At 40.2% G+C, this 20,373-nt stretch overlaps 1 protein-coding gene and 1 pseudogene across 1 annotated transcript; both read right to left on the bottom strand.

Annotated features, from left to right (window-relative positions):
• Positions 1-4,268: 4,268 nt before the first annotated feature.
• Positions 4,269-5,864, bottom strand: LOC116255380 (polygalacturonase inhibitor-like). The gene has a single exon (XM_031631171.2). It carries the CDS (start codon positions 5,621-5,623, stop codon positions 4,571-4,573), a length of 1,053 nt encoding a protein of 350 aa, XP_031487031.1. The 5' UTR covers positions 5,624-5,864; the 3' UTR covers positions 4,269-4,570.
• Positions 5,865-13,306: 7,442 nt separating this feature from the next.
• Positions 13,307-20,373, bottom strand: part of LOC116256603 (polygalacturonase inhibitor 1-like) — a 35,199-nt pseudogene continuing 28,132 nt past the window's right edge.

The raw sequence follows: 20,373 nt of genomic DNA, 5'->3' as shown, positions 1-20,373 counted from the left end.
ACTTGGTCATTAATGGACAAAGTCTGATAAAAGAGGAACTGCACTTCTACAAAAGCCGACGTGTTTAAACCAATGGAACTAAGGAAATAGGTAAGATTGACATCTGCCTCTAGCGGACTGCACTAAGGCGTGGATTTCATCGCCTGTAAATGTCATAAACAGATGCCGGTTGCCCATGGTTCATGGTTGGATCTTAATTGGACAGGTAAATTAGAATATGGTTTAATGAAGCTAAATTTGGTACCGCCAAAATGGCAAAATCCATATACCAGTTCCAGCCATTTGCAATCTTCATTAACCATGACCTTGTGGAGGATACTTTTTGGGAGCCATCTTTCCCATGAGCCGGTACTGTAGCAGCGTAGCTTAAGGAAAAAAGTAATGCAGAGGCAGTTTTGAATCTCTTACTAATCTCTAGGTAGTCAAACCTTCAGGACAAAAGAATTGAACTATGAAGAACATTTGATTTTCTGTTCCTGGAATGGCAGAAACATGATGGGAACAATGAGCAAAGCCCCAAGAGGGGCTGCACTTGCATCAAACAGAACCAAATGTGGAGCACCCTTTCTTGGCATTCTGATGGTAACCTCATAGAGTCAGAATGCCAAAATGACATTCCACACGAAGAATTCTACTTGTCTAATGTTTGCAACGCTTCACTTGAAGAAATATCCTCTAAACTTCTTCAAGAAATTGCTGTAATGTAGATAAGAAACATAGGGAAAATACTATTTAGCTACAGAAAACTAGAGTACCTCCTGCGCTGCCTTATCTGATTTCTCTCCTCAAATGTGCTATTTGGATCAAAACAACCAAGAGGAAATTCCCAAACCCTGCTTCATCAGTCTCCAAAATTAAGCAACAGATTGTGGGCCAGTCGGCCAGGCTAGGGCAAGGAGAGAGGGAGCCAGCGGGCAACGACTAGCGAGAGCTGTGATTGTGGATTTGTGGTGTGGGCCAGGGCAGCCAGTGAGCCAGGAAGGAGGAGCTAGCATCTAGCGAGATGTGTGATTGTGGGCCAGGGCAGAGAAAAAGGAGCGAGCATGTGTGATTGTGGGCCAGGGCAGGGAAAGAGGAGCCAGCGAGAGAGAGGGCGTGAGACTGTGAGAGAAAGGGCCCTGCTATCTTCTACAGTTGTGGGCCAGAGAGGAGGGGACCATCCGAGCAAGCGGGAGAAAGAGGGGCCAGAGAGGAGAGGAGGGGACCATCCGAACGGGGAGAGAGGGGCGAAAGGACAGGGTAGGGCACAGACGGAGTGAGCGAGAGAGAAAGGGATGAAAGACGGGTCGGGCCAAGACCATCTCGGGTCGGGCCAAGTCCATCTGCGGGTTGGGCCAGAGTAAAAAAACTAATTTTTTTAATATGATTTTTTTTTTCTCAAGCTCACCCGGGCCATGGCCCAGGCGGGCCCGGGTTTCCCTCCGCCCCGTCGCCAATATACATGGAAGCATTGAAAAAGCCGGGAATCTAAACAGGGGCTGCTAGAAGCTCAAAGCCAAGGTGCGGATCCAACCAGCTGAGATGAACAGTTATCACTAACTTTGGCTTGTCTGAGAATAAGGATGAGCTTCAGTGAACGGTCTGGTGACCCACAGTAAGTTCCGACGTCAAAACAGTTAGTGGTAACGCAACTTGAAAAGTGAACCTTCATTGTACCTTGTGCGGTTGAGAGTAGAAGGTTAACAACTTATCACTCAAGGAATCCTTGATAAGCTCTTGAGCTATGTTGGGGACCTACCATACACTCATCAGTTACAACTTAAAGAGAATAACATCCATGGAAATCAAACTGCAGACGATGTGTCTTATATGCCCCGCAGGTCCAACCAACTATTCTATAACCCCTTGCTCATTCAAAACAAGACCTTCTTTGGCTCATCGGGGAGTGTGAAAAGCGAAAAGAGTTGAAAAAGAAAAGCAAGAGTTTTCACAAGCACGTCCTGCGAGTAACTTTGTTCAACTGTCGGTATTTCGGAAAAAGGTTCTTTCGCGGATCCAAGTGGAGATTGATCTTGGACTGGACCTAATTGTATCGGATCCATTTCATGCCCCGCAAGCGTCCCAAAAAATTGGCACCCGGTCTCTGCAAATCCCGAGCAATGCTGGGAGACTTCTCGTATTGCTGATCACCAGTTCAAGTGGATAGCGAGAGAGATAGATGTGTTTCAAGTAATAACAGTGAAATGTGAACCGTGAAAGTTGAAGACTTTGAAACAAATTAGGTCTGGGACAGACCAGCTCAAAGCTCGAAAAGCTAAATCAAACAGGAAAATAAGTTGCTTGGTTCGACGTCTACCTGTAGAGAACGGAAATTTTGACCATCAACTTTCGGTGGCTCATCTCCATTCCTTAAAATTGGCTGGTCCAGACTTGGAACCACTGGAAGAGCCAAGAATCGAAACAAGGGTCTGACTGAAGCCTAAAGCCAAAGTGCGGTAAACTTTTCCTCAATTAACTGCACAGAGAAAGTATGCTTTTTATCTATATGTAAATCCTGAGTATTTCATATGCCAGTTGTAGTAAGAGTGGCTGATAACTTTATAAAAAAATGGATACACTTTTTCGGCCGCGTCAGCTACAGAAAATATGTTGGGAGAAAAAATAGGACTGATTTGTTATAAAATTTAAAGCGGGTACTACTTGAAATGGGTTGTCAGATATGACATCTATTTATTTGAGATTTGTCCAAAAAGTTCATCCTGCGACATTTAGGCAGGGGCAAGCCTGAGAATTTTTGGCTGAAGAGAACTAATTCAAAAAAAATTAAAACTCTTCAAATACAATAATAAAATGAATGAACAAATAAATGGTTGGAGACTAACAACATGTTCTTTCCGCAGCACTGGGAAGGAAAGAATATTTCCACTCTCACGAGCAGGCATATGTTAATTTCGTTTATCATGGCTTATCTCGCTTTTTCATTTATTTTTAAACAAAGTTCAGACAATTAAGGGTCAGACTGGTGAGGCAACGATAGGGATGTCAATGGATCCTATTTGAATCGGATATATCTTTACTCGTCTCTGTCTTTTGAGATATTCACATATTTGGTTCGAATTTGGATTCAATTACAAACAAAGAAAAAACATATATGAATTTGAACCTTAAATCTGATTTTTGCATTCCTATCGCAATCAGAATTTTTAACTAAATCTAGTTGATTTTTACATTCATATCCAAATCTAAGTATAGGATATTTTAAAAAGTAATTCCATTCCAAATCCAATCAAATGTGATTTCTTAAATATGAATCTGATCTGTTTTTTTAATCGATATTATTTGTTTTTTTTTATATCTAATTTTTTGAGGAAACATACATTGACATCCACTACATATATTGGCATCCAGTAGAGCTACATTGACATCCGCTACATACGTTGACATCCACTACATATATTGACATCCACTAGAGCTACTTTGACATCCAATATATTGACATCCACTAGAGCTCCCACACTCTTTGAACGGCAGTAATTTTTATTGTACTAAACGACACTGCCAACGAGTCCTCCTCATCATATATGAACTTACCCTTCCTTCTTTTCGGCGTAAAATGACAGAAAAGGACTGAAAATTCTTTTACTGCTGAACAATGCAAGCTGGCAAGAAAAGCGTTTCTGCTGTATGATTGAGTAACAACAATTCCATTTTGAAAATCAAATTGATCCAGCGTCGGCCGGCGCCTTCCACCTCCCCTCTTCTCGCCGCGAAAGGGCTAAAGAGCACAATTGATGCGGGACCCACCGAAAAAAAAGGAATAAAGAAGAAACGACACAATGCTCGTTTCTTTTGTGTAAAAGAAGAAACGACACAATGCTCGTTTCTTTTGTGTAAAAGAAGAAACGACACAATGCTCGTTTCTTTTGTGTAAAAGAAGAACACAATGCTCGTTTCTTTTGTGTAAAAGAAGAACACGTTGCGGTTGCTTTTCGTGTCGCTCTTCTTCGATTGTCCACCATAGCCCCGCAGAACAATAAGCTGCCTGATCAATGGACTGCCTCATGATCTGAGAGTACACAACCAATTTGAGGCGCATACGGCTCTACCTCTGCTTGGAATTCGATTAAGAAGTGTCGATTATCTGATAGATCAATCTCTCGTACCCATAACTATCTAGCTATCCACGTTCCATTAAGAAAATATGAAGAAGAAAATTTTTATGTTAATCTGGTGGCATAAGCTAGACATATTGTATATTTCTCTTGGAATAGAAACCACAGGTTTGGTTGCTATATTTTGGCACTATAGTAAACATCCAAAGTACGAAATTAACAAGTAGAAGGTCTTTAAACTTTAATAGATGATGAACGAAGAACGAAAGAAATACAAAAGAGCTTGCACGACTCGAACAGTGGAAACAAATTAAGTGTACTCCGATGACATGAACAGACATACGCGTCCCTTTATTTATTGCAAATTGCACTCTCTTTCTGCTGACGTCGCTCTCGAACTGCCATTTAGAAAGTGCATCCCGGCTTTATTTACTGAACTCGGCTGTTCATTTTCCATCTCTTTCAGCTGCTGCTCTGATCTGCATGCTCCGTTAGTTTCTCTCTCGTTCACCATATTTTTAGGAACATGATGGAGTTAAGGGCGGGCCGCAGAGGCATTTGTTATGCCAAAAGGAGTACTCGTCGAACCGCTTCAGGTTGGCTCCCTGCGGGATCTTGCCGCACAGGCGGTTGTAGCTGACGTTGAGCTGCTGAAGGTTGCTGATCTTCAGGATGCTCTTGGGGATGGCGCCGTAGATCTTGTTGTGGTGGATGTTGAGAGTGATGAGCGTCTTGGAAAAGCTCACAGTCGAGAGATCGAAGCTGAGGTTGTGGTTCCTCGAGATGTCAAGAACTTGGGTGGGCTTCGTCGAACCAAACAGAAACGAGGCGTCGCCCTCGAGCATGTTCCTCGACAGGTCGATGTTCACGAAGTTCATGGCACCAAGCGACGGCGGTATCTCGCCGATGAGGTTGTTGTGGGAAAGGCGGAGGTACGGCGTCGATCCCCGGAAGTGGCCGAAGGACTCGGGGATCCGCCCGGTGAGGCGGTTGTGGTCAAGGAAGATGGCGTCGAGCTTCTCGAGCAGGGCGAGGCTGGCGGGGATTTCGCCTGTTAGCTGATTGAAGGAGAGGTTGATGTAGGTGAGGCTTCGGAGTTTAGAGAGGCAGGCTGGGATGGTGCCGGATAGCTCGTTCCAGTCGAGCCAGAGGAAGGTGAGGGTGGTCATGTCACATATGGCCGTCGGAATCGGGCCGGTGAGGCCGGTGAGTTTGCGCATGGTGAGCTGGGTGAGGGACTTGAGCTTGCTGACTGATGGGGAGATGGTGCCGGAGACGTTGTCGCCGGAAATGTCGAGATCGTACACGCGATTGGTCTTGGGATCGCATTTGAGGGCGAGCCAGCTGCAGCAGTCGACCTTGGGGTCCCAGGAGATGATGATGTAAGGGTCGCCCATCGCCTTCTTGATGTCGAGGAGGGCGGCCTTGTCTTCAGGGTGGCAGCGGGCGGCGGATGTCAGGACGGGGAAGAAGAAGAGAACAACAAAGAGAACAGAAAAATAAGAGAGAAGAAGACGACGGGAAGCCATCGATTCTCTTGTGGGTTTTCCTTCCCTCCACATTATCTGCATTCAGCCTCGCCCTCCAGCAATTTATGGTGCTACGGCATTGAGGGTAGGAATGTCAACTGAACGAATTTGAATTGGATATCCGATCCGGGTTTTCCTTCCCTCCAGATTATCTGCATTCAGCCTTCGCCCTCCAGCAATTTATGGTGCTACGGCATTGAGATTTGAGGGGAACAAAGCGGTCAATGAATAGTGACTTCGGCAACGCTGTTATTCTTCTAAGCAAAAGAAAGACCCATATCCACTTACAATGGCCACAGGCAAGCGCGTCGGCGGACCATTGAGAGTTTTGTCACGTGAAAATGATGCCGCTAGTCCTTTAAAGCACGCTATATAGATGGGGATTGTAAATTCAAAGATCTCATCCAATGTTGAAATTATGTTGTACCAAATTATGTTTTCACCATATTGTTAATACGTCATCCTGTGGTCGGTAGGCATAATTAATATGATAATGCTAAGTGTTGCGAGTTGTCAATATTTGTTTTCCTATCATCACTCAAATATGTATGCTTAATGGATTGAGAATTAGAGATGCTTTGTAAGCTGAGCGTTGGGCCGGGCGGCCGGCCAGGTACCCGACCCGGGCCGAGAAAATTGGGTCCCGGGCCGGGCCGGGCCGGGCCGCCAGTCCCCTCTCCTCCTCCTCCAGTCGCTCCTCCTCCTCACGTTCCTCTTCCTGTCCCTCCTCCTCCTTCTGTCCCCCTTCCGCCTCAACCAAAGTCCACCTCCTCCTCCTCCTCCTCCTTCCGCCTCAACCAAAGTCCACCTCCTCCTCCTCTTCCCTCTTCCCCCTTCCGCCTCCACCAGAGTCCACCTGCTCCTCCTCTTCCCTCTTCCCCCCTTCGGCCTCCACCTCTTCCCCCTTCCCCCCTCCCGTCCCCACTTCCCCTTCCCCGGTTCCCCCTCCCGTGACCCCGTCCCTCCTCGTCCTCCCTCCTCTTCTTTCCCCTTCTGCCCACCTCCTCCCCCCTCTGACCCTCTCCTTCTTCCCCTTTCCCAGTTTCCGGGTCTTACGCCCACCCCTAAATTGCTTTGAGTGAGTTTTTATCGTGGGCAACTAACCTAAACAAAGCTAACTTTGACCATCACCCAAGGGTTTCAATAGATAACTTATGTTGAAGGAAATGAAGTTGGATAGAATGGATAAAATCAATGTGAAGAGTTAAACGGTTGGATATATATAGATCTAAAAACGCCATATCACATTACAAAAAAAAAAAAATCTTCCTACCGATGGGCCAAAAGTAATCTATTAGTAAAAATTCAATTACACCGGCAAAATCACGATGGTGACATTAAAGAAAGTTTTTACTAATGGTTAGAAAAAGTCATCAAAAAATCGTTCATGTTTACGGACGAACCATGAAGAGATGTCAGTAAATACTAGATATTTACTAACGAATATAAATACTGACAATATTAATTTGACTACCACTGACGCCGGAGCTCAGCCGTCAGTGATTATTGATTCATTAACGTGGGCAGCGGCACTTAGCAATAGTGGCGCTTTTAAATAAATTGGACAAAAGTAAAAATGGGGAAAGTCCAACAAATATGGTGTTTGCCTCCTTGCAAATAGTGAAGAGAACCTCCCTCACTCATTGATGATTAGTGTGGAATGGAGGACAAAGTGGAACCGGCATTTTCCTTCCAAATCCATTCAATTCCAATTTCAGCATATGTTTGGTAACGTGGAATTGTGTTTCCAGAACTGAACAGCCTGTGGATTTAAAGGGAATTAAAATTCTGGAATTAGGATACTGTTGCAACCTAGCTTCTAGCGCAAACCCACAACTTCACCTAACAATTTAAAATTCCAAACGCAAGCAGCAGTAGTAAAACTAATTACAGAAATAATAGAAGAAATTATTTAGCAACTTTGCAAGTTCCATCATTAAAAAAAAATTAAATAAGCTTGAGACAATTGGAAATACCACAGTTAAGAAGTTCTCTTTCCTTCCCCATATGACCAATCATTGTAAATCTTGCAGTTAAAATCTATAAAGGATGACGATATGTCTGAATTCTCACGAAAACTTTAAGCATAACAAAAAGGTGAGCCGAAGAGGTCGGTGATGGTCATAGGACACACGGAAACACATGTGTCTTATTTAATCGATTTTTTTTATGAAACATCAACTGCAGTACAAGGCAGACAGCATAGACAATTAAACAGGGGTATAAATTACCTCATGTTTTTCTTTCGAGCTAACCCTCGGAACAACATGGTACAGAACACCTCTCCTACCCCCGAGTTGCCCTCCGAGCTTCTCTCCTCCTCCTCCGTCTTTCCCCCATCTCTCTTCTGAGTCTCCTCCTCACCCACTTCTATCTTTGTTGCTCTCTTCCTCCATTCCATCAATCAATGGGTCGTCTGTTGTCGCCTCAACACACCCTCAACCCTTTGTCTCCTTGTCGTCAAAGTGTCCCTTGAAACTGATGTCTATTGGCTTTTTGGACGGACTCCCTCAATTTTGCAACAAACTAGTATTGGCAATCTAGGCTTTGAGTAGAGTCTGAGATTTTTGTAAGTTTATTTGTACTGAGTCATTATATTCTTTTTTTTTTTTTTGCTCTATATGGCTCCTTGCCACATTGTTCTTCTTGTTGGAACTGTTTCTGCTTTGGTCATTACCCAAGATTTGTTTTCTTTTAAAACTTGATGTTCATTCTGCATTATATCTATATTTTTTTCCTCATAAAAAAATTGTGTCAAAACATGGTTCGTTACAAGCGCATTCTCAAGAGACAGCTCGATCATGTCAACAAAACAATTGGGAAGTAATGCATAAGCATCCTCAGTCTCATGTCATTGGTGTTGCAGGTTCTTCAGTCTTTTCTTCTATACTTCATGCACTCTCTACACTCTCTAATTTACAGTATCTTCTTTCTATCAGATTGCCCACAAACAACTTTCTTTTATAAGAGTCTTATTTCACTCCACTATTGAAAACATATATTTTTATGGGCTTCATTGATGGCTCTTATACTTGCCTAGAAAATTTTTTAATTGAGAAACATGATCAAATAAACCGTGCATACATAGAAAGGCATAGAAAAGAGGCGTTGGTACTTGGTCGGATTGTGTTCTCTTTAACTGATGTTATGTACAGCCAGATTGTTGGGATGATCTTTTCCGACCATGCTTGGATGGTAATTTGCTGAATATATGCTGCAAGGTCTGGGGTGAGAATCCAACAAATCAAATCTCAACTAACAAAGCTAAAAAAAGGAGCTGAGACTAACTAAAACTACTTCTATTGAGGGTCTTCTCTAGCAGCAAATATCTATTTCAAGCAAGGAGGATGTCGTTGATTTTCCTTCAATGATCAGAAAGAAATGAAGTTAAAAAGCTAACCTTAGGCCGACCAGCAACAATCGGGTCACAAAAATTCTGTTGTGACCTCTTATGCATGAAGAAATATAAGACATGTTGCCCAACAATGCTACACTCGGTGCCAAATCTACCACAAGAAAAGCTATGGGGCACAAAAATGCAAGCAATATTCACAACAAGAAAGCTGTTGCCAATAGTCTTATCGCCGTAGCAGATGTAATTATTGGCAACGGATTTTGCCATAGCGGATAACTAAGGCTACCCTTGCCCTTGGTAGCATTAGGAAAAGCATTTTACTAGGGGAGAAGGCCATGGCAATGTAAGTGCATTTTCGGTGGCATTTCAGAAATGTCAAGCTCGCTTATTCAATTAACACCCAAGCTTTTCGTGTGTGTATATATATATATATATATATATATATATATATATATATATATATATATATATCCTTTTGGAGCATATAATTTTAAATAAAGTTAAAGAGAAATGACCTTTTAAATCGCATGCAACATACATGTCAAACACAACAATCTAGACTCTTGAATAGGTCCAAACATGAGACTTTTTTCAAGTTTTCATTTCCACAACCAAAATATGATTTAAATTTAACTTCAAATCCCTGTGGAATGCACCTATTTTATGACAATAATCAAGAGCAATGTGGGCTTCTAGAAGTACCTCCTTGTTTCATCCTCCTTAAGTCTCCCACGTTTAGCATACAAACGATCAACTCACGAGCAATCTTGATAAATCACTAAAGCTTAAAGCATCTCTCTCTGTATGTGACCTGAATCTAAGCATATTTTTGTTGCCCTGTTTTCGAGGAGCATGATGGTAGCATGCATCAATTTATTTTGTAATTAATAGCGTAATAACTGATGAACTGTACAATTTTATTAAACAGCTCTCCGCCATCAACAAGTTCAAGGATGATATATATCTTTGTTTTGCTTGCCATCATCTGCAAACACGTTCAACAATCTTACTTTAAATACATCAGCAAACCCATAAAAACACATTCACTACGGCAGTTACATAAAAATTTGGATTTGTTCACAACTTCAGTGAAAAATTTTTCTCCTAGGAAACGTTGAAATGAAGGTAGCCACGATGCAAACAAAATAACATCTACCAAGAAAATATAGATATGAAGATAATCTACAGCATCCTTGTTTTAAAATATCAAATCACGGGCAAGATTTAATTTTTTGGACCATATGACCATGCCATCTGAACTACAAGTCCACATTCATGGCTCATTGTTCGTAAAGGGCAAATCACCAGGTTAAATCACATAATTGATCACTTTGCCTTTGGCTTTATTAAGTCAGTAAAACTGTATTTTAAGTTCCTAGTCTTTTACTATCATGCCGGTCTTCTTCATTTTACAAAAGTATACCTTTTCGTGGTAATGGGCTGGTAGCATCAGCCCATATAATGAGCTCACAAAGAGAAAGAGAACCGACAGCCAGAGCATCATAATTTCATCAGATACCAAAATTCAACCGCATCATAATTTACAAGTCATCTACCACTACTACTACTATCTTCTTAAACTTCACAGAGATAAACTCAACTGGCTATAAGCCAAGTAAACAGTTTTCATTGGTCAGATATAGACAAGCTAGAAGTAGGATCCAAGTCAAATTTATAAGTAGACGGACATGACATTTCAGTTCTTGCCATTTCACCAAGTAATATGAGTTCCACTTAGAGAACCTCAAGACGGAGGGACCATAAACGAATATAAAGATTTTCTCTCGAACAACAGTTAGTGTTCACTACCTGTTTATCCCTCACACTGGTGATAAGATGAGCTCTTGACAGCTCCTTAATCTGCATTACTAAAGACAAAGATTGATTAGACAAGGAACATTCCTCCTTTTCAACATGACGAACGTTGCGGTCTCCATTTTGCCCAACGTTCGTTTTCCATGGCGAAACCCCCGCATCTTTTTTGTCTTGGAAGCTTCTGAGACCCTCGATCCTCTCTACCCATCGATAATAGATCTTCACCGCTTCCCACCCAGCCACTGGCTGTGACGTATGTCGCTCAACATTCTCTCATTCTTTTGTTCCCCATCTTTCCTTTTGTCTCATTTACATTTTTCTATTTTTCTGGACTCGCCTGGATGGTGTTTTGATAGATTAGGGTTCACCATCACCGGTCTATGAGGCAGCGAATCAGGAACAATGTATGTATCTCTTTTTATCTCTCTATTCCCTTCCTCTATTTGGTTTTTTATTGTTTTCATTCGACATTATTGATTATCTTGCATTTGGTTGGGGTCTTTTGGATTTGTTTTGGGATTATGGCATTAAATCTTTCTTTCACGCCTTAATTTTTACTCTTGACTGACATAAACTTGATTGAAGACGATAACCTCAATTTATGCTTGAGTGCTACTGCATAAAGAGTGTTTTAAGAATGCCATATTCTAATGAGCAAGATGTTCTGTTCTAACATGTTGAAGACAAGAAGAAGAATTAATACATGAATTAAAAAAACACTTAAAATTACCCATAGTGACGTTGTTTCAAGATTGGGGGACGTTGAGGGGCACCATGCAGTCAATGAATTGTGACTTTGGCAATGCTATTATTCTTCTTGGCAAAAGTCACTATTCATTGCCAATTATATATGTGGATCCCTGCTGCTCTGCTTGTTCATTGTTTTAGTTGGGAACATATTGAAAAGAGCAACGTGCAGTGGGACAGTACAAAACCATCAGTGGTCATTTCCCTACCCGTCACCAACATTTAAGAAAAAAACGGAAAACGAGTCCCTCCCAAAGGGAAAAGAAAAGCAAGGGAGATACATACAACGTAACAGCAGCGTCATCGATCACTTGGGGCAAATTATTTTTTGAAATATAATGGAATTATGTATCTTTCACAAAATAGACTCTGACGCCCTAAGAAATTCAAGGAATATCATTTATTTATATGGAAAAGACATTTTTTCCTGTATGCAGTATTTTTCTAATTTAATTTTTAAGAAGGGTTAGCTTGCCAGTGAATGTTTGACAACCGAACGAAAAAATTTGAAGAGAAATATTGGTGCAGTATATGAGAAAGTAATATTTCATATTCATATTCTTCAGCGTCCCACATCCACCAAGCTAATTAATTTGTTATTCCCGAAATTCATTTGTCCCTTCAGAATCTCCAAGTCCATCCTTCTCATCTCCTTAACCAGTTAGGCAAATCCACCCGCTAGACCATGCATGGAAAAGGTTAACAGCAGTTAAATTTTCCAAAACAGACAGTCTTAGCCAAAAGGCCAAGAAGGTATAAAGATAATAATTTAACCATTCTGTACAAAGAACTTTTTTATATGTGCATCAATTAAAAAATAGGGACGATTTTGACAATTAACTTTAAAAAACATCTAAATTATTTTTCACAAATCTAGTGACATGTACGTACGGTTAAAATTAATAGCGGTGTTAATGGAAAAGGTGAGAAATCAACAAATTATTATGAAAATTCAAAAGTCAAAAGTGCAAAAACTTCCAGTTATTCAATTCCTAGGCCGGAAAAGTAAGGACGTTTTCCATGTAGATAACTTTCTTTTTAGCAAGTTTCAAGTAAAAACATTGCAGATATGAAGAACGTAGCTCATTCGTACCTTGAAGACGTGATTTTCGGATTGTCGTCATTTCTTCGATCCTGGAAGGAGAATGAGCTTTCGCCTTTTTGGTGTATCTCCTCTTAAGTTTATAGTTTATGAATAATAACTTAATGGATGGTACTGGTGCTCCGGTGCATGCATGTGAAGGAAAGATGGTCGTGTCCAAACATTGGGAAAGAAAAAAAAAGATAGATTTTGAAAATTAGAGAAAACACGAGAAAAATTTGTAGCTAAGGGATGCTCATAAAAGAAATCGTAAATTAAAGAGCACCAATATGTAATAAATTAAATTAAATCGAGGCAGTAATTTGTAAATAAAACAACTCATGCGCGTTCCTTTGGGAACATCTCACGCACACAGGAAGTGATTCGAGAAGTATTTAACTTTCGAAAAGGTGGCACTGAAGTAAAAACTATCGCAGAAAGTCAGCACAGTCACTCTTTTAAGAAATGTATTAATTGCGCACGTGATTTCTTCATTCTAATATTTAAAATTTAGTTTCTAAATCTCTAGGGGAGTCAAGAAGACCTGATTTTTTTTTTTCTTTTATTGAAAAAGAAAACAAAAAAAGATTACAACTTAAGCGACGTGGAATGCTTATCCACTTATTTATTGAAAAAAAAAAAAAAAAACACTGTATTAGGGCTTGCCAACACACAACTGAAAGCACGACCGCAGCAGCAGAAATGCCCGAGTGGGACCCACAGATGCTTAGCACGCGGTAGAAAGCGGTGGCCCACAGAGGCAGTTATTGTGGGCAAAAGACTCGCTGGGAAGGCCTTGCAGGGCCCCACCCTGCGGTATCCTCCCACACAGCCCGTTGTAGCTCACGTTGAAGTAGTAGAGCTCTGGTACGCGGACTATGTCCAATGAGATGCTGCCACGTATCATGTTATGCGAGAGGTCCATGCTCGACAGGTTCACCGGGAAGACCACTTTGGAGAGATCAAAATCAAACAGATTCCGAGACAAGTCTATCCGTCTCAGAGACTTGTACCGGTTGCTGAAGAGATGAGACGGGTCGCCCACAAGCCGGTTCCTGTTAAGATCAATGTAATCGAAATTGACGCGCCCAAGGGACAAAGGCACGGGACCGGAGAGTTGGTTGTGGCCGAGATTTAGCCCCTGGAGAGGCAGCCGACCCAGGGACTCCGGTATCGGACCGGTCAGCTGGTTCCACTCCATGGTCAAATAAGTCAGCTTCGGCAGGTTACCAAGGGACGATGGTACGGAACCCGTGAACCGGCTGTTGGATAGGGAAAGTGTCCTTAGGTTCTTGAGCTGGCCGAGCCAAGTTGGTATAGGTCCGGTGAGGTTGGTGTGGCTGATCACTAGGTTGGTGAGCCCGGTGAGCTTGGCCATCTCGCTCGGGATTTCGCCGTAGACGTTGGGCAACCTCACGAGGATGAGCTCCTGAAGGCGCGTCATCCTGCCGATGGCCGGGGACAGGCGACCGGAAATGACATTGTTCTTGATGGTGAGGTAGTCGATCCAGCTGGTGTTCGCATTGCATCTGGTATCGGACAATGCGCAGCAGTCGATTATAGGCCTGTTGAAGACCTCACTGAGGATTTGCGCATCTTCCGGACGGCAGCGGTCGCGGGTGGCTGAGGAGAGGGAGAAAGAGACTGTGAAGGAAAAGAAGAGAAGGAAGAAGAAGCGAGCTGGCATGATGAGCTGATATGTGATATTTTTCCCTTTGCCTGCTTTCTGCAGAGGATGTGGATGAAAGCTGAGAGTGAGTTGAAAGATTTATAGGAGGCGGAGAGGCCACCTGGTTTGGTCCACCAGGCAACTCCAGCCGCTTGTTTTGAGATGGCAGCTGGATTAATAATATTAAAGACATGAGCAAGAAATTCCTTAAGCCCATAAAATCAGCCGGACTTTGACTAGCATAAACTTAGAAAGGCTGGTCAACTTCCATTTTGTTTAGAAAAAGGAGAAAATTAATTCTTGAGAAGATCGCCTTTCGTTTCGTTAGATTCCACGGCAACCTTAAAATTTTTCTGGCTACTGAGAAGCAACTATATGAACTCCGGCCGGACCGAGCAGGCCATGTTCGGTCGTGGTTCGTTTAATTCATGCATTAAGTGCAGCAGTTGAAATGATCCAGCTCAGATCCTTGAAGCAGCATTTGTTTCTTAACCGCTGATCAATAATATATACATGCATTTTTTTATTCTTTCCATGCGGCTCTTTTTTAAAGCCAACCAACAAATGATCCAAAGCAATTTGTCTCGTGTGATAATCTATTATGAAAGTATACGTGTTGAAGGTATGAAAACGAAGATCAAAAGCATAAAAATGAACGGCTAACAACTCATACATTATGAACCAAAAAATGAGCAATGTTTTTTTTAGAACAGCATGATTTGAAATCTGATTTGAAACCGTCCCGGTCGCAAATGATCGTGCGCGGCAGCCTAACTATATCGAATCCATTAAGTTGTACGGATCAATCAAGTGAAATCATTGCCCTTCAGTCTATATAATACAGGGGAATGCACTCACCCAACCCATTTTAGGATTGATCAGTTCCGTGCTTCCTTTTTTAATTTTTTTCCACTTATATGGTTTTAAACGGTCTACCTTACCTATGGATGTGATTTTCGTATCGAAGTTTATTAATTTACAGAAAACAATGTGTTTTTATAAATCTTTAGATTGAATTTCGAAAGATTCTAAAAAATAAATAGGAATCTTTAATTTGTTTTTGACTTTCAAACTCACTTCACATATCAAAACGACGACCTTGACATTATTTAATTTGTTACATTTTGAACAAGCACAATACGTCTACACAATCATCATTCAGATTACCTATATATATATATATATATATATCCTACTTTAATTTTTACATTTGATTTCACATATGAAAAACAAAAATCTTGAAGTTTCAAGTTCGTTAGTTTTTATGAACCCCAATCTTCAAACAGATTAAGATCGTCTATTGATTGTAAAAGTTTCAACAAATTTGATATGTGCATCAAATTCCGACCATTATCGATTTTTCCAGTCCTAGTTAACCAGGACTTGGGATGTCTGAGCTTTGCAGCTGATGTGGACCTGAAAATTAAAGTCGGTTAGGAGCTACTGAGATGTCTTGTGTGGGGAGCAATATATCATTTACGGGAGCCAAGCACTTTCATTCCGTTCGGTGCTCAAACATTCACCCTCTAACATGGACAAGTTTGTTGTTCATCATTAATTTTCTTAAAACGGACCGAGAACATAAAAGAGGAGCTTCTCATGAGCCAAATAGCCAAAAAATGAGGTGCTTGGTTCATTAACAAGCCCAACCTTCAAATTAGCTTTTTAATTTAAATTATAAGATACAACAGATCATCTGATCTTCTCACATTCTCAATGTACGTCAGATGTGCCGATCGAACACTAAGGGTTTTTGGGCATCAGTAACATCTCATGAATCTGTATCATTGGGCTGATTTATAAAACTTAACTGTCTAATGAACCTATTTAATTCTTGGGATAGGTGTATTGGAGAGTAGCGTAACACTATTATTCCCAAATGGCCCTTAAATGATGGCTCCTAATTGGATACTATTCACTACAGCAGAAGAAGGCACAATTTAATTTAATTTGATTTACTATTGCAGCTTTACAATATTTATTTTAGACACCAACATTTCCTAAATATTTCTGAAATGGGGACGGTGTTTTCTGACCATCTCACGTCTGGGCATCAAACTAACCAATGGTGGAGCCACAATATTTTGGCTAATGGGCATTGAAGTCACCAAGCACAGGTATGATGTGGGCGCTCCACGTAATCTTTAAGTCTTCACAATGTTGTTTTTTTATTTTTCCAATGAAATTTTTGATGGACCAGTGCCAATGTATCCTCGCCACTGAAATTAACCCGTTCCAAGTAGAATTTCAGGACCGTTTTGTCGATTTAATCAACCAAGCAAACAGGAAAGAACACTTTGTTGCATAAACATGGGGCCAACTTAGAAAATCTTTTCCAAGCAATTCTTTCCAAATTTTGGTATAATTAGTCCCAGGATAAGGACAATAAACAAAAAGAATGAAGGCACTGCAGGACGATATTTCAACTCTACCCAGTGGCCGAGCCAGACATTTTTGACTTACGGACATGACTAATATTCCAACTAAAACTTCTAAGAGCTAGCTAATGTATAAATAAGTAAAATACGTGAATAAGCAATCGTACCATTATTACTGAATGCCAGACGACATGTGCCTCCGCCACTTGTTCTACCTAATTTTGCGGGAGACAAATTTCAAAATAAAACGCCTCTCTAATAGAAGGACATTATTTGGAGCTCATATTCGAGATTCTTCCTTGTCTGAAAAAAAAAAAATGGTAGCATGTTTCGGCAATCTTGGTAAACGACAGGCGTTGCGAACGCTCGATGCAGTAATAAAAAACGACGAGAGGAATCCCTGTGCAAGCATGAGAAGACGGCAGCTATCCTTATCTTTCCAGGTAAGCTTCAATGTCATTTTATTTCCAAACAGATATGTACGCGGGAGAGAGAGAGAGAGAGAGAGAGAGATGTCAACATTCTTTCTACACTTGAACTTTTTTAGTGGGGAAATTCACCAAGGTGGATGCTTTCACTAGCAGCCCATCTGGTTTTCACCCCCAAACAGTGCTCCATCCACACAATTCGCAATCAATTTTAGAGAGCGTTTGCTATACCGAGAATCATCAAATTTTAGAATCAAACTGCTCATTAAAAAAAAAAAAAAATTATTAAACAAAAAGGGTATCTTGTTTCTGAAATTAGGAAAGTAAAACTGGAATTTTGATTCCATTCTAGTTTGAGGAGGAAATATGAGTCTGGAATTTTTTTCATTCTTGAATCAAAATTCCAAACCATCAAAACCCAAGGAAATAGTTGTCACCAATATTATCAAAAGCAGAATTTTCATTATTTGTATAGAAAAGCAAAAAGATTAGGTGAATTGGGTGAATTTTTAAATCCGAATAAAAAAATTCATCTACCAAATAATCATTTATTGGAACTATATATTATACATATGTTTCCAAATAAAAATTAGATCGAAAACTCAAGAAAATCGCAATCATTTTCACTTCCAATGCAAATGTGCTGGTTAGTCAGGCTCCCTTCCATTTTATTCCAAAAAATCAAATAAGAACAAAATAAACAAGCATTTCCACTTCAATGGATTAAAAAATAGAAGGAAACAGAAGTTTCAAGCTTCAAAAATCCATTGGAAGCCATGTAATAATTTACGAAATTTACATCAAGCAAGAGTTAATCAGCCGACCGATCAACTTAAAGCCAGCAAATTTATGATGCAGGAATACAGACCTCAAAATAATATATATGGAGCGTTTATAAAAATAATTATATGTACAAGCAAAAAAAATAAGAACCAAAAGTATATATAGTAAGTACCCCAAAACCAATTACAGTATATGAATACCACATGCAATATTAATATCAAAGGAAAATGCAATGCATCGTTCAAGGAAAAGTTCAAACTGTGGGAGAAAAATGAGACACTACGATGGAGCAAAAATAAGCTAATCAGGGAAGTGTTTTTTTGGTTCTGCATCTGATGAGGACTCGCCATTAATGAGTAATTTCTCCAAGATCCATGCTTCCAATTGCTGATCCATGCTTTTGCAAAACATGATTCCCCAACAAATTGAAGCTATTCAATCCATAACTACGGTTCCAACATTGTAAACGGGTAACTTTGATATCCAGTAGCGCTGACCCAAGTCGAAACCAGTATAGCCAAGTCCAGTTGCATATATAATATAAAATACTAGTAATTTATTTGAATATACAGATACATTTTGAAGTTCTGGATGTGTCTGAGCCCGTATTTTAAGTCTGAAATTAGACAAGGACATCACAGGAATATTACACGTCACGTTAGGTTTTAAGCTAGTGAAAGCCAGCCAGACATGATTTCTCATCAAAAATCAGATCCGAATCCAAGTTCCACTCTAAATTTTACTAAATCAGGTCCAGTTAGGTCGGATTGGACATTGAAGCCTGAGCAAGACAAATCAGTGTAGGCCCATTTTCTTCCCTAGTGGGCTGTTATTGTTATCCACTACCACATTGGCCTATTGACGGCAAGCTAATGCTCAAGAGGTTTGATAAAGATTTGTTGGGACCTCAAAAGAATTGTAAATCCTCATGCAATGGTTTTTTGTTTCCCACTGTCCTTAAACCAGTTGCTTTTTCTTTTTCCGATAGAGATGGTTTCAACTTTTCTTGAGGACGAGACCACTGGCATAAACATAGGGCCCAAAAATTCATTAACTTAGCTAGGCACCAGCAAACTAAGTATTTTACTTTTTTTTTTTTTTCAGAAATGTAATTACTACGCTACAAAATGTCACGGAGTCGTAAAAGGTTGATTGTTATCTTGCAAAAAGTGGCACTCTGGCAATTCACTAATGGGGCATCATGCATGTGATGCCCACACAGAAAAAATCATGTGTATGTTTTATTAAAGTTTTGATAAAGGGTGGAAGAGTATCTTTCTTTCCGTTCCAATTTCAGGTTATGTTTGATATCTTTTTTTCTGTTGTTTGATTTACACATAGGCTATTGCCATAAACCATCCTCTTAGTCGGTACACTACCGCTACAACATTTCTAGTACTTGTCCATGGCCATTGCATTGGCAAAACAGCGATTGAACCGTTGGCGAAGTGTTTGCCGATTGCTTATGTTCCGTCGGGAAAAATTATTGTCGAGACCTTGAAAACCATCATGAGATCGCTGTAGTATTCCCAACGCTTCTAACCGTTGGAATGAATAAGCGTTTTCTCCAACGGTTTGGAATGTTGGGTTCAATGTTTATCCCAAAAGACTAAACCGTTGAGATTTATATTACATCTCGACGACTCTAAATGTCGACATTGTTGCTATATATCGACAGCCTGAACCGTCGCTAGTTGGACTTAATTTTTGATGGTTAAAACTGTTGATGATATATATATATATAAAAGAGAGAACGAGAGAGAGTATATAGAGAAACGAACCATTTTGAATGACAATGACTTGTTTATTATTTCATTTGATAGAAATTTACATAATTGGCAACTATATAATGCATAAAAAAATTGTATATCAGGTACAACGATTTTGCAATTACATGTAAAAGGATTTGGTACAACAGATACACAACTACTTTGGGCATCTTCTGTTGTTGCTTCATTTTTTAATATGTTGCTGCTTCATCTTCTCATTCACCTTCCGATTTGTCAGCAAAAAAAAAAAAAGAGTGATATTTTCATTTCAGTGTGTTCTCTTAAAAATTGCAATTTTGCATTTTGTATGGTTTTCTTTACTTTCTCATTTTCATCATATTTTTATGAGGAAAATAGCAATATTTGTGACAATGGGTTAAGCACAAGGAGAAATTTGAAGAAATTGAGAATTTTTCTAAACATTTGCCATAATAGTACACGATATTTGGATGTGATTGCTGACTAATTAACCAATGATATCTCCTACATGACAGCAAGCACAATCAATATTGTGCAACAATAAAATGTCAAAACAATTTTTAAGCAAAATGAAGCTACTGTGTAGCCCATGCAGAAGCAAGCTGCAATTCTGAATCCATTGCAACATAGCCTTACAATAACTTTGTGTACATGATTGGAACCTAAATACAGTGGCATGCAATAAGCCCAAGCAACAAGTTAATGAGACATTATAGGAAAAGTAAAACTTTGGGTTGACTTGCCCACAGAGGAACATTCTAAGTAGAATAATGAAGAAGCACATAATC

Source organism: Nymphaea colorata, chromosome 6, assembly GCF_008831285.2.
Source record: "Nymphaea colorata isolate Beijing-Zhang1983 chromosome 6, ASM883128v2, whole genome shotgun sequence".
Taxonomy (NCBI): domain Eukaryota; kingdom Viridiplantae; phylum Streptophyta; class Magnoliopsida; order Nymphaeales; family Nymphaeaceae; genus Nymphaea; species Nymphaea colorata.
The sequence above is the reverse complement of the archived record's forward strand: the minus strand, read 5'-3'. Positions and strand labels throughout refer to the sequence as shown.

Excerpts from the sequence above, each read along its gene's own strand:
- LOC116255380 (XM_031631171.2), bottom strand. The coding sequence starts at position 5,623 with ATGCAGATAATGTGGAGGGAAGGAAAACCCACAAGAGAATCGATGGCT.